Below are 14,671 nucleotides of genomic sequence, written 5' to 3' on the forward strand. Positions count from 1 at the left end.
GCAAACATGTCCTACTGCTGTCAAAGAAAACTGGGGGGAATTATTTGATTCAATGTGGCTTCTGAAGAAGAGGTACGAGCTAGGAGAGGAGGATTCCAAACCTAAGCCTACAGATGATTCTGATAAGGTAACAAAAACGAATCACAAGCTCCAGGGTCATTTTACTGCACTAGGGCAATAGGGGACACACCAAAGTCCACCTTGATGATGAAAACTATTTATCAATATGTTGTATTTGGACCAGTAATTCAAGTTGTCCTATTCCATAGTACATCAACTGTAGAAGACAATTTATGAACGCAGCTATGGCTCCACAAACATAAAAAACATCACTTAACTACAAATCACAACCATTGACAAGGTGCTAATATTTTGAGGTTCTAATAGCCATTTAAAATAAACAGAGTAAAGGGAACCCTCTTACACTGTTGGTGGGAATGTAAATTGATACAGCCACTATGGAGAACAGTATGGAGATTCCTTAAAAAACTAAAAATAGAACTACCATACCACCCAGCAATCCCACTACTGGGCATATACCCTGAGAAAACCATAATTCAAAAAGAGTCATGTACCAAAATGTTCACTGCAGCTCTATTTACAATAGCCAGGAGATGGAAGCAACCTAATGTCCATCATCGGATGAATGGATAAAGAAGATGTGGCACATATATACAATGGAATATTACTCAGCCATAAAAAGAAATGAACTTCAGTTATTTGTAGTGAGGTGGATGGACCTAGAGTCTGTCATACAGAGTGAAGTAAGTCAGAAAGAGAAAAACAAATACCATATGCTAACACATATATATGGTATCTAAAAAAAAAATGGTTCTGAAGAACCTAGGGGCAGAAGCAGAGGAGCAGCTGCAGTCCTCGTCCTTCACCTACAACTCCTCTGTTCCAAGGGAAGCTGATAACACTGCAGAACCTACCGTAAGGAGGATCTCCTCACATGGACTGGTTGGTTCTCTGTAATGGGGCCAAGACACTCTGGAAGAGAGAGATTTCGGAGAACCAGACTAGGAATGGACCGCCAGCCCAGAGACCAGGAGTCTGCGTGTTAAGTCCACAGAAGAAAACAGAGGTTACATGGAAACTGAAGTCAATGAAATCCTTTAAGACCCTGTCCTCACATGATTTTTCTTCCTGGTCTATAATGAAAAATGGCATGATGGTCTTTGTTCCAAAACAGTAGTATATCATCACCTAGACAAGACTCCTAAAGAGGCAATGACTTTTTGGATAATTACTGAGAATTATCTCTTTTGAAAACCCTGTGATTTGAGTTTGCTTATTAAGTAACTTTATTTGCTTGACGTTTTATGTGATATTGTACAGATGTTCCCACGGGTGTTGGTTCTAAAATAAGAGGTGAGTTGGTCCTTATTTTGCCTTAGTGCTTCGGAAATTAAACATCACTAACAAGGAGTATATTAATTTTTTATCCACACTTACAGCAGAGTTCAGTCAGGTGTCCAAAATGTAGACTAAGCAATATCATATATATGTGATAATACATATAATCTTGTTAGTTTTCATTGCTTTAAATTTGTAATACTTGTAACTAAACTCACAGATCTAGTACTATTGACACAGATTCTCTGTCATCCAAATTTCTTTCTTTTTTTTAATTAATTAATTTATTTAGGCTGTACCGGGTCTCAGTTGTGGCATGTGGGCTTCTTAGTTGCAGCATACAGGTTTCCCAGTTGCGGCATGCAAACTCTTAGCTGCAGCATGCATGCACGATCTAGTTCCCCAACCAGGGATCAAACCCAGGCCCCCTGCATTGGGAGCACGGAGTCTTACCCACTGGACCACCAGGGAAATCCCTGTCATCCAATATTTTTTAAGTGCACATTTCTTTGTGCTGCTAAAGCATGATAAAAAAAAAAGGACATACATGATAATACTTTGCATTTAAGTAGCATTTTTTTTTTCTTTCAAGAAAAATACTTTAGTTATTCTGGGATAATTTTAAACACGATTTAAGATAATGATATTGTTCAAACCAGCCACAGTATTTGGTAGATAGGTAACATATTAAATGTGTCTTCAAATTCTCGCAATAGATAATCTTTGCAACTGACATTGCGGGTAGATAAAAAGTTATGGAGGGACCATTTATTTGTTTTGAAATACTGAGTTCAATTTGGAGGTAGAAATTGTGGTAAAACATTAAAATACACATACAAGTTCTCCTAGCAAGTAATTTATTGTCTAGCAGTTGAGGAAAATGGGTTCCTCTAAGCTTTCACGAAAAAGAGTTTGAAAAACTGTTAAGATGCTTGTTCGTGTTTAAAACTGCTTTAAAAGTTTGAAAAAAATCTTAGGGGCCATTATCATTTAAATAATATTGTATCTAGGTCTATGAAATTAAAATTATAGCTGATTGAAGTTGTTTGCGTACATAAAGAGTATATCAGCGTCACTATCACATTTTGGAAAAAAAATTAATAAACACACATCCACAAAGTCTAGAAGGAGTCAGTGGGCATGTGCTTCATTTAGAAATGCTAGTTTAAAAAGGGCAATCCATCATTCCCTACAACAAGCAAGGGAGAGTTCCCCACAGGTGTCTGAGTTGCAAGGTTGAATTGCCAGAGTACTTTCAAGAAAGAGGAGGCCAGATGTTGCCGGGTGCTTTGAAGATGAGGGCTGCAGGAGGTAGCATACTTAACAGACATTTCATATGAACCAGTCTCTGCAAAGCTCTGAAGAAAACCCTTTAACTTCAAGTGACAGGATTCTTGGATTTAAAAGAAAAAGAATTAACTTTAAAAGGAAATCCTGAAATATTTCCACGACTACTTGGGCTTGAGAGAGAGAAAAAATATAAATAAGTCTTACATCTTATTAAAAACCAGCCTGGAGAACAAGAGAACAAAATCAAAGAGTATTTTCCTTCCCTTTACATACTAATAAATGCCTGGGTGAGGAACACTTTCTCTGATTCCTCTGCACAGCCTGAGAACTTGAGACTTTGGGAGAAGAAAAAGAACTTGGCGAGCTGTGGTCTAACCGTACCCTTGAGATGAGATTCACCGCTGTGCTCCTAGGCATGCTCTGGATTTCCGTGAAAGAAGGATGCCCTGATAGTCATAAGAAAGCAATGAACATTTTGCTGCAATTTTCAACTTCTTATATGTGTGAGCAAGAAAAAACTTCATTTCAGCTGAAAATGAAATTCATGTTTGCTTATTTCTCAAGTTCAACTCAGAATTGAGTACTTGTGCAGGAAAACCCAAGCACAGGTTTCAGGCTGAAGAGGTAAATTTCATCCTTTATTTTCGGTTTCAAAAATAAACACGTTTTATGCATATTTAAGCCTATATAAGAGCTCAAAACACCAACACATTTGTATAATTTTGAACCTGCTAAGCCTATGTTTGAGTTTAATCACGTCATTCAGTAAAAAAATGTTTTTTAAAATCTTGAAAATTGTGTCTTGGCTATTTTTTATTCATATTTCTTGGGCTTATGATTTTAAGAGCTTTATATTCAGCAATGTCAATACATTTTTAGGCCATAAAAAACACGTTATAAATTTATATCCTTGATTTAAATGAAATCTACCAAGCCTACCTTTAGAAGAATTAAATCCTACTTTGGCTTAATCCAGTTATTTAACAAAAATTTATGATGTTTGCCGTATGAGTTTTTTAAATTTTGAAGAGGAAAAAGATTAATATCAAAAAAGGTAAGATAATATCTACCTCCCCCCCTCCCCCCATTAAAGGCTGGCTAAAAAGTCGTTTTTGGTTTTAAATGGGAAAAAACAATTCTGGGTCCTACCACATCTGCACACCATACCTTATTCCTCATCAGCCTCACAGTGGTGCTGGTTACAGACCTGTAGGCGTTTGTCAGCATGCATAAACCTGCACACTAAAAAGGGTGAATGTTGTATATGTAAGTGACACCTCAATAAACGTGACTTTCAAAAAAAGTCACAACAAACTTACAATTCAGTAACTTATATAAAAACAAAGATAATAAATTAAAAGTCACAACAATTCCCAGAACTATCTTGCCACCAAATGCAAACACAGCCTAGGCATAACTAAAATCTTGGATTCTCTCAGAATAACAAGGAAAATAAAACGTTTCCTGCTTTACAGTTAAGTTAAAGGTTAAATGCCATCTTGTTATTTTGATGATGTCAATGAATATAATTTTACGAGTCATTTTTTAATGACACCTATAGGTCGTGGACAATAATGACCCCAAACTAAAAACAGCTAATTAAACTACATGTACTCGTTCAAAAAAGAAATTCAGAGAATAGAAGGGTTCAGTAAGCCTTCTGTACCTCTGAAATGAAATATCACAATGCTATATCAGTTTACAAAAATCTATTCAGTTTGGGCTTACTCTTACATAGCAAATGGATTTAATTTATGGCAGAAGTTTCTTTTCAACTCAGCAACCTGAACCTCATAAAAACCTTGATCTGTATGTTTCATGGCTTACATCATCTGCTTTAAAGATCTTGTTTGCTACAGAAGTACAGCAAGTGAGCAAACAACCAAGTGAGATAGAAATTTATAGTACTGGAAGCTACGGCAATGATAATACGTGGTTTGCAAAGGGAATAACAACTATTCAGTTAGTAAAACAGCGAGATAATTTCTCTCACCATCTCAGCAATTTTGAAATTTCCTACATATATGACAAAAACAAGAAAAATACATCTCTCTTTTCATAAAGCAAGGTACATTAGGAATAATGCCCTATACCAAAGAAACATTATTAACAATAAGAGCTACCATCTACAGTAATTGTCCCAATAATCCTATAGTGTAGGTATTGTTATCTCCATTGAAAGATGATGATGATGAGAATAATCACCTCACTAATATTCAGCATGTGACAGGTACTGTGCTAAAAGCTTTATAAGCTGTACCTTGTTTAGTCTTCACAGGAACCTTATGAGCAGGCATGATTATCATCCCATTTTATAAATAGAGAAATTGAGGTTAAACTGGTTTAAGAATAGGTGCAACTAGTAATGGACAGAGATTAGACTCAAGCCCAGTGTCTGTTGGTTCAAGTCTATGTTGCTCCAACTCCATAATGCCTCCTCCCCAAGGGGCATTATAAACACAGGAATATCACTATTATTACTGTAGTACTTTATTGCACTTCACAGATATCTCATTTTTTACAAATTGAACATCTGTGGTAACCCTGTGTCAAGCAAGCAAGCCAGTCTACTGGCGCCATTTTTCTGACAGCATTTGTTCACTTTGTGTCTCTTTTGTCACATTTGGATAATTCTTGCAATATTTCAAATTTTTTCATTATTGTTACAGTGATCTGTGATCAGTGATCTTTGATGTTACCATTGGAACCACAGATGTGGTGGAAATAGCAAGAGAACTAGAATTAGAAGTGGAGCCTGAAGATGTGACTGAATTGCTGCCATCTCATAAAACTTTAACAGATGAGGAATTGCTTCGTACAGATGAGCAAAGAAAGTGGTTTCTTGAGATGGAATCTACTCCTGGTGAAGATGCTGTGAAGATCGTTAAAATGGCAACAAAAAATTTAGACCATTACATAGACTTAGTTGATAGACAGTGGCAAGGTTTGAGAGACTTGACTCCAATTTTGAGAGAAGTTCTACTATGGGTGAAGTGCCATTAAATAGCACTGCATGCTAGAGAGAAACTGAAAGGAAGAGTCAACCTAGGTGGCAAACTTCACTGTGCTCTGATTTGAAGAAGGTGCCACAGCTGCCCCAACCTTCTGCGACCACCAACCTGATCAGTCAGCAGCCATCAACGTTAGACAAAACTCTCCACCAGCAAGAAGGTTACAACTAGCTGAAGGTTCAGATGAGGGCTAGCATTTTTTTAACAATAAAGTTTTTTTCTTTTCTTAATATTTGTTTATTTATTTATTTCTGGCTGTGTTGGGTCTTGGCTGTGGCACACGGGCTCCTCTCTAGTTGTGGAGCGTGGTTTCCAGAGCGTGCAGGCTCAGTAGTTGCGGTGTGTGGGCTCCAGAGCGTGTGGGCTATGTAGTTGCAGCACATGAGCTCTCCAGTTGTGGCACATGGGCTCAGTAGTTGCAGCGCGTGGGCTTAGTTGCCCCACGGCATGTGGGATCTTAGTTCCCTGACCAGGGATCGAACCCGAGTCCCCTGCGCTGGAAGGCAGTTTCTTAACCACTGGACCACCAAGGAAGTCCCAGCAATAAAGTATTTTTTTAATTAAAGTATGTACCTTGTTTTTTTAGACATAATGCTATCACACACTTAACAGACTATACAGTGTACACATAACTCTTATATGTACTGGGAAACCAATACATCTGTGTGACTTGCTTTCTTGCAATACTCACTTTATTGCGGTGGTCTGGAACCAAACCTGCAGCATCTCCAAGGTCTGCCTGTACTTTTATTACCAAGAAAGTTATCAGGATAATACATAAATTGTATCTAGCTGTATTTTAAAGCTTCTGGCGTCTATTTTAAAATACATCACAATATATCAGCATAGTACACTAAAGTGAACTATTATAGTTTACCAGAAATGAAAACTGTGTCCTGTATAAGAACAGAACAGAGTAAAACAGTAATTGGGAGAGGCAAGAAATTTATCCAGGGTGGCTGCCTAGGTTACGGACAGAGAGGGAAGATCTTCTGTAAACAAAAAAGCCTTGCCATACGTTATTTGCTTTCCTAAAACAAGATGGGAAGAAAAGGGCATTTGCTTTGTATTCATTCTCCCTGGGTCCAGTTTTTTTTTTTTTTTAATAAATTTATTTATTTATTTTTGGCTGTGTTGGGTCTTTGTTTCTGTGCAAGGGCTTTCTCTAGTTGCGGCGAGCGGGGGCCACTCTTCATCGTGGTGTGCGGGCCTCTCACTATCGCGGCCTCTCTTGTTGCGGAGCACAGGTTCCAGACGCGCAGGCTCAGTAGTTGTGGCTCATGGGCCCAGTTGCTCCGCGGCATGTGGGATCTTCCCAGACCAGGGCTCGAACCCGTGTCCCCTGCAGTGGCAGGCGGATTCTCAACCACTGCGCCACCAGGAGAGCCCCTGGGTCCAGTTTTAATGACCACAATTTGATTAATTAAAGAAGTACTTACAAAAGTGTACAGAAAAGAGTTAACATAGCAGGTCTGAGATGGTTACTCTTAGAAAGGCCTGAGTACAAGGTAGACCCCTGACTAGAGTCTGGGAATCTGGATTTTGGGAGGGTTCCTACTATCCCCTGATAAGAATAGTCACTGTGCCTAAGTTATTTTTACAAACAACATGGTTTATGCTGAATTATCTGCTTTCCTTCTAGGAGTCTGGAATTTTGGTCAGTGCTAGGCAGAGGGTGTCTATGTGATCAGCTGCCAGTAACAGCTCTGGGCATGGAGTCTCTAATGTGCATCCCGCTTCCCTAGTGGACACTTCACGTGTGTCATTACAATCTGTCACTAGAGGAATCAAGCACAAGCTATGTGACTCCACTGGAAAAGGACTCTTGGAAGCTTGCACCTGGTTTCCTCCAGACTTTGCTCATGCACCTTTTCCCTTTGCTGACTTTGTTTTTGTATTCTTTCTCTGGAATAAATCACAGCTGTGAGTACAATCACATGCTGAGTCCTGTGAGTCCTCCTACTGAATCTCCAAACGCAAAGGTGGTCTTTGGAACCCCAAAACAGATAGTAAGATACTTTCAGACTATACTTATAAAACAGCTACTGCCCAAAACACGACCATTTGCTTAAGATTGGCATGAACCCTGGAGAGGTTTTACTCTCTACTAGCAAATACCAAAATAAGTTCCAAACACCTTGACCTTGTATTGAGTTAAGTAATGTATATTTTTAACAAGTGATACTCACCGGGAACTCTAGCAGGAAAGGCATCAGGAGACCCTGCTCCAGCACCACCCTCTTCTTCATCTTCTTCAAATTCCAAATTCTCTTCTTCACCAGGTGCTAAAATTCTTCTACATGCAAAAGGACAGAGAAAAGAGTGAGCTACAAAACTAAATATACTAGAGAAGCCTCATAGCTACTCATTTCCTAGGTAAGATGTTGATATAAAAAATGCTGACATAAAATGTTAATGTTACTACTAATGATATCAGTATACCAACATTGACATAAAACATCCAGAATCTCTGAAAAACAGGTATAAAATAAGATGATAGAATAAGAAGACAAATATTGGTGCTTATTTATTTACCTTAAGGGGACAGGCTGAACATCAAATGGGAATTCTTTATTATATGTAAGAATATTCTTTAGGACTAGAATAAAAAGAGAAAGACGTATGAATTATCTCATGAATCAAAATAAACAATTTTATTGTCAATGACTGATTTTTAGTCAATTTTACTACGCCTATTAATACTTTTTTAAAAATTCCCAATCTTATCATCATCCAGAGCCATAAACCATTGACTATCTTAGCAAAATGAAAATATCCGTACTCCAAGTACCAGTAATTTCAGAGTATTGTTAGACCTCCAAGGAGAGTTACTTCTAGAGTCTCAGAGTCCTTATGGAAAATGAACCCCAAAATAGTTCTATGTACAAAGTCCTAGGTGAGACATGGGGCACCAGAGAAGAGAGTAACTCCTCCCTGGAGTATTTAAATTAAAAGATTGGTGTCAAAGATGACCAATGAGAGGGACATGAGCATATCTTATTCTATGTCCTGATGAAACTTCCCCTCAACTCCATAAAACTGGTAAAGTTTATAGTAGTGAGGTTATAATTCTCATACGCATTTTACCATAGTTTATTACAAATGTGTAATATATACATACATATATGTACATATATTCTTACATACACACACACACACACAAACACAAAGAGGGATTTATCCTCAAGAGAAGTCTTCAAACAACATGGTACCACCTCCTGTATTATGGTTGTGGTCAATGACTATATCCTGGCATGTAAACTTAAAGAGAGGTGCTATATGTAACTTAGTGCTTCATATCTGGTCTTATGGATTCCCAGTAACTACCTGCAACTATATGAAGGTGAAGTAATAGCATTAATTGGGCAACCCAAAATATTTCTATGATTTTATACTCAACTTATTCAGTCTCTCTAAGTTTGGAGTCCTGCAGTTGAGAGCTAAAATAGGTATGGATGTTGTCATCCCCAAAAAGGAAATCCCTGTGTACAGGTTGCAATTATATGCCTTACTCCAATCGGAGTTGGATGTGTTTATCAGACTTCTTCTAACATATGCACTCCTACTAAGCCCTTCGGGGAGAGAAGTCTGAGACTTGGGTCTAGATTCTCACTCATTCTTATTCTCGCTCCCTCTCCAACTCTTACCCTCATTCTTCCTCTCTTTTTCTTCTCCTCAACAAACGTGCACTGAGTGCTAAAGATATGGCAGTGATAGAGACAGAGGGTTCTTGCCCTCATATGTGGATCTTAGACCCTAGTCAGGAAAAGCAGACAATAATAAGGCAACAAATAAACAAGATAATGTTAAGACTGCAATTAGTGTAATGAAGGACACAGAGGATGCTTGTGTACATGGAATAGAGGGATAACTTCAGCTGAGGTGAACAGGGCAGGCCTCTCAAACCTGAATTACTAGAAGACATTTGAGCCATGAGCTGGATGAGAGGAAATGTCCACAAGTAGCTCTGGGGCAAGGGCTCTCCAAGAATTAGAGAACAAGCTAGAGCAACAACAAAGGCTCTGGGGCAGGAGCTTGTTCAAGGAGTAGAATGGACTGTAGAGCTAAAGTCTGATAAGCAAGGGGGAAGTAGCAAAAGCTCTGAAATCAGATCTTAGCCCTACAAGGATGTTAATGACTTGAGCATTCACATAACTACTCTGAATCTCCGTTTCCCCAGTTCTATCCTTCCCAGACTGCTGAGAAAATTAAATTAAATAACACAGTATATGACATTGCATGGGAACATTTAAAGTACCATAAAAGTATAAGTCTACATTATTATATGGTAATTTATTTCTCCATAGTTTTCCCTATCTGGCTGACTAGAATCCTATTGTTTCAGATCTCACTAAGAGGGACTATTTTTAAAATTATAAGACTATCCTCTCTAAACTTGGTGCATGAATGCTCCTTGTAAGCTATTCATTCAACTCAAATATCAATTAATTCATCAGTCCCCAACCTTTTTGGCATCAGGGACCGGTTTCATGGAAGACAATTTTTCCACAGACCGTGGGTGAGGGAGGGGGGATGGTTCAGGTGGTAATGCGAGCGATGGGGAGCGACGGGGAGCGATGGGGAGCAGCAGATGAAGCCTCGCTCCCTCACCGCTGGCCACTCACGTCCTGCTGTGAAGCCCGGTTCCTCACAGGCCGCAGATCAATACTGGTCTGCGGCCCAGGGGTTGGGGACCCCTGAATTAATCACTTACACAGTATTATGCTAGATACTGAGAACAGGGAATGGGTGACAAAAAAAAAAAGATCATGTATATCCATATCAGAAATGATCACATTTTAATAATAAAAAGGAAAAATCAAACCTTAAAATATGTACAAAACAACATCAGTTAAAAAGTTGAAAATCATATTAGTCATTAAGAATATCTTAAATTTGTATTATAATAGAAGAATTAAACAGTATTTTCTTTCCTTAGGCATCAATGCTTTGAAAAGGAAATGTCTGTTTTGCAGTAATAGCCTCTCCTTTATTTTGTATTTATAAGTATAGAGTATATCAGATATTTAATTTGTGTGAATAACTTTGGGAGAAAAATAACAGCTCCTTTCTCCCTTTCTGTAAATGTAGGATAGGTTTCCATTTTCACCAACTATGGAATAACAGGGATTCTAACGTCCTTTTAAAATAGGGTTCTACATAAATTTTACATAGGATTTTTCTTCTGACACTAATATTGATATTTTAGGAGAATTTAGAGAAGAGAGAAGCAAGTTTATAATTCCATGGAGGGTATTATCATGAGCATGGAGTCTACCACCATTGGGGACTAACTGGCTCATCCAGTAGAAATCACACACACAGGCCCACCCTCTACTGGTAAGAACTCAGCATTCTCAGCCTGCTGTCATGGAGCAGGCCCTGCAACCTCCTGAAGCTGACACTCTAAAAATCTCACAGACACACACCCCAGATGTATTCTTCTTTTGTGGCTGACATTTTTCATTTTTGTGGTAGGCAAAAATGAGCAAGTGCTTCCCATCTGAAAGGTTATTTTTTTAATTATGTGAGAAGATTCCCTGAAGACATTCAACCTAAAAATCTGCCGAGTTCATACTACAGGCAGAGCGTTGAATGAGGCTCTGTGGGGAAAATACAGAGGCTATTCACAATCTTGAGGAGAGAAATAAATATAAGTGAGAAAAATACAGGGAAGACTACAATGGGGGCTATAAAAAGTGCTCCTAGAAAGGACATGAAGTAGAGTTTAATTATGGCTAGGGAAAGCACGGAAAGCTTTCAGAGAAAGGTGGGATTTCTTCGGGGCCTTCAAAGATGAATTAATGGAAGGGAACTTCACAGTTTATGGGGTTGTCACGGGGGAACAAGTTTGAGTAAGAAGTAGTCTGCTACTAAGGATTAACGTAAGAAAATCAAGTAACTAGTACTTTCAAGATCTTAGTTTTAGTATGAATTTCAGACAGGATTATATTTTTAAAACTTTGAAGGAAAAATACATTAGCAAAATAAACCAACTAGGACTAACATGTTGAAAGACACAGTCATTCATTAATTTTCCTTTCCTTAACATTCTTAGAAGAGGCAGAGGTCAGCTTGACTAAGAACACTGAATCTGAAATATAGTCAAACACCAATTTATAGAAAATGTTTAATTCTGATAAAATAATTAACTCATAACAAGTGCCTAGATTTTATAAATTCAAAATTAATTACAGAGTATATCCTACTGAGATACAATATACACATTTATGTTCCTTTTAGAGGCAACAGCAAATTAAAATCATCTAAAAAAATAATAAGTACCAGGAAGGGAGAAGTCCAAATGAGAAGCACTATATAAATTCAAACTATAACAAAATGAATCCCAATAATACTCTTTCCTTTCCATTTCCACACCAAATCTTAAAAAAAAAAACAAAAACAAATAAACAAAGTAGAAGACTAATGCAGATTTTAGTCCAATCTTCCACTAAGATATGGGCCAAAAATCTCTCAGGAACTTGACCTGAAGAACCATGATATTTAGGGTTGATGCCAATACTGCACCATTCCAAGTATTAATAACAGAGTGCAGTGGTAGGAATGCAGGCTTTGAGATCACTTAGAACCCTGGTCAAAATCCGGTTCTGGCATTTACAAGCTGTAAGATCACGGGCAAGTGTCAGTAAGCAAAATGCCGTTGAGACGATTTATCTGAGTGCTTGGCATACTGCTGCTACTCGAAAAAATGGCAACCGTTATTACCAACGAGAAAGTCTATGAGGCCATAGGAGGAATAACTGAGCGAGTCTATGGAAAGAGATAATAAACATCTGAGTATAAGCGTTTACAAACTTTACAGTCACCCTACATACCTAACAGGTTCTTAAGTTTTATTTGGAAACAAACTGAAAAGAAATGGAAAATAGTGACTAGGTAAGGATCCCAAATCCAAATTATTCTTATCATTTAAAAGTGAACGTTATGATTTTCTTTAGAAACATTATACGACTCAGACATCCCAACTGCAGCTGAAATCTTTTTTTTAAAGCCATCAATATGCTTTTCTTAAAATAATCTTATATATAGCCAGTTGCAAAAGACCATACATTATATGATTCCATTTATACGAAATGTTCAGAACAGGCAAATTTATAGAGACAAAAAGTAGATTAGTGGTTGCCTAGGGCTGGGAATTGGGGGAAGCTGGAGGGAAATGACTGAATGCTAACGGATAAAGGGTTTCTTTATGGGGTGATAAAAATGTCCTAAAATTGACTGTGGTGATATTCAATACTTGTGCCCTTGCTTATATTTCAAACATTTCCTCTAAGAGAACATTCATTTGAACCAGCAAAAAAGCTTCATCTAGCAGCAACCTAACCACCAAAATATTTGAAGGAATTGTTTACCTCAAAAAAACTTTCAGGAAGGAAAACGAGGACAACAAGGAAATATTTTATAGAGCAGATCAAACAGCTGGACTGCAGTTTTCAGTGACATGCTGTATAAATAGGCATCAATGACTATAACTTTATATTCTCCAGTAGACTCTACTGTAAATGTTTACCAAAGTAATTTAATTATAGTCTTATTAAAGAGATTAAAACAAAATAAAGGCTAAAACAGATAGATGAGGTACGACATAGAATCAAATAATTTTTCATATTCTATAATGAAAGTGAACCAAAGAATAATTACTATAAATATTATAGGAATTATAAAAGCACAAAAAAATTACATAGGACTAGATATTAACAGAAATGACTCAAATCAGCATTCTGCTAAATAACCTTAATATCCATAACAGCTCAAATATTTTTCTAAAGGAGTATCACTAAAAAATATAAAACAAAACTTACTTGGTTCTAGCTTCTTCAGATCCTCCAGTTTAAATTCTTCTTGGGACTGTGTGGACTGAATTTAAAACATGTGCATTACATATTTTTATTACAAAGATTTCACTGCACCCTATGTCTTTTAAGTGGTTGACGACATATTCAAAAAGTAGCCAAAATAAATGAATCTATTTCTTGCTTTCAGGGTAAAAAAAAAAAAAAATTCCAAACTGGTTTTTGTTTTTGTGTTTTTTGGAACATTCAGGCTAAAAATAACAGAAAAAAATTGAAGTCATATCTTTTATTTTTACAGTTTATATAATATGAACTAAATCTTTTAATATGAGTTTAACCCATGAATTCTTACTGTTATAAAACCTTTCTGAGACGACACTGCTTTTGGCATGAATGCTAATATTTTATCAGAATAGTTCACAATAATTTCTTTTCCTTATATTAAAAAGTTGGAGGGGGGGACCTATTTACCTGTAAAGCTGCACTTCGTAATTCCAAGCATGTTGCAATTTTGCCTATGGTTTTCTGAAGGAAAAAGAAAAAGCTATAAATACCAAATATATCATAACTGTTAGCTGTCCAAATCATCAAGTTAATTTTCATTGGTAAGCAATCTATAATTTTAAAAAATAAGTTAAATTTTACTTCTTTTAGCATCTTGCAGACCTTGGAGATGAGAAACAGGAGGTAAAGGACTGGGATCGGGCAGAGAAGGTGAGTATATATTCGCTCCTAACCTAATGTACCACAACCAATTTTAAATCAAGTTTGCTTTGATGATAGCTTTAGATGTGATTTAAAGGGCAATGAAAAGGACTTCAAGCATCTTCCCTCCTAAGCTTTACCTTTTCTTCTTCTCCATAAAGTCTGATATTCACTAAAAGACTTAAAAACAAAAATATCTGAAAGTTAGCACAGTGGTATAATTTAATTTTGACTCAAATCCAATCTTGACTTGTTCAATTAAATATATCAACAATATTAAGCAGAATCAATACTTGTGATAAATGGTGGTAAATTTTACAGTCAGATCTGAGCTATAAAATGGATACAAGTAATAAGGTGTAGTCTCTGTCTTTAATAAGCTCATGTTTCTATTATATAAGACACATTCAGAATCACTGTAACATAAAGCAGAGGCACTTGATTCTATAGGGCTTCAGCGAACTAAGCGGTAATATGTCCTGGAGAAACAGG

General features: G+C 37.0%; 1 protein-coding gene across 9 annotated transcripts in view; it reads right to left on the reverse strand.

Moving 5' to 3' along the window:
- AIDA (axin interactor, dorsalization associated) overlaps window positions 1-14,671 on the reverse strand; it is a 42,400-nt gene that overhangs the window by 12,834 nt on the left and 14,895 nt on the right. For all 9 annotated transcript variants that reach the window (XR_002173264.3, XM_019920384.3, XM_004320571.4 and 6 more), the window contains exons 3-6: window positions 13,946-13,999; window positions 13,484-13,538; window positions 8,196-8,259; window positions 7,850-7,956 (exon numbers count right to left, since the gene is read on the reverse strand). Coding sequence is in view for 8 of the 9 variants with exons in the window: in XM_019920384.3 (XP_019775943.1) it covers window positions 7,850-7,956; window positions 8,196-8,259; window positions 13,484-13,538; window positions 13,946-13,999 (280 nt within the window). In the remaining variant the exon portion in view is untranslated. The remainder of the gene's footprint in view (window positions 1-7,849; window positions 7,957-8,195; window positions 8,260-13,483; window positions 13,539-13,945; window positions 14,000-14,671) is intronic.

The sequence above is a fragment of the Tursiops truncatus genome, chromosome 1, assembly GCF_011762595.2.
Source record: "Tursiops truncatus isolate mTurTru1 chromosome 1, mTurTru1.mat.Y, whole genome shotgun sequence".
Taxonomy (NCBI): domain Eukaryota; kingdom Metazoa; phylum Chordata; class Mammalia; order Artiodactyla; family Delphinidae; genus Tursiops; species Tursiops truncatus.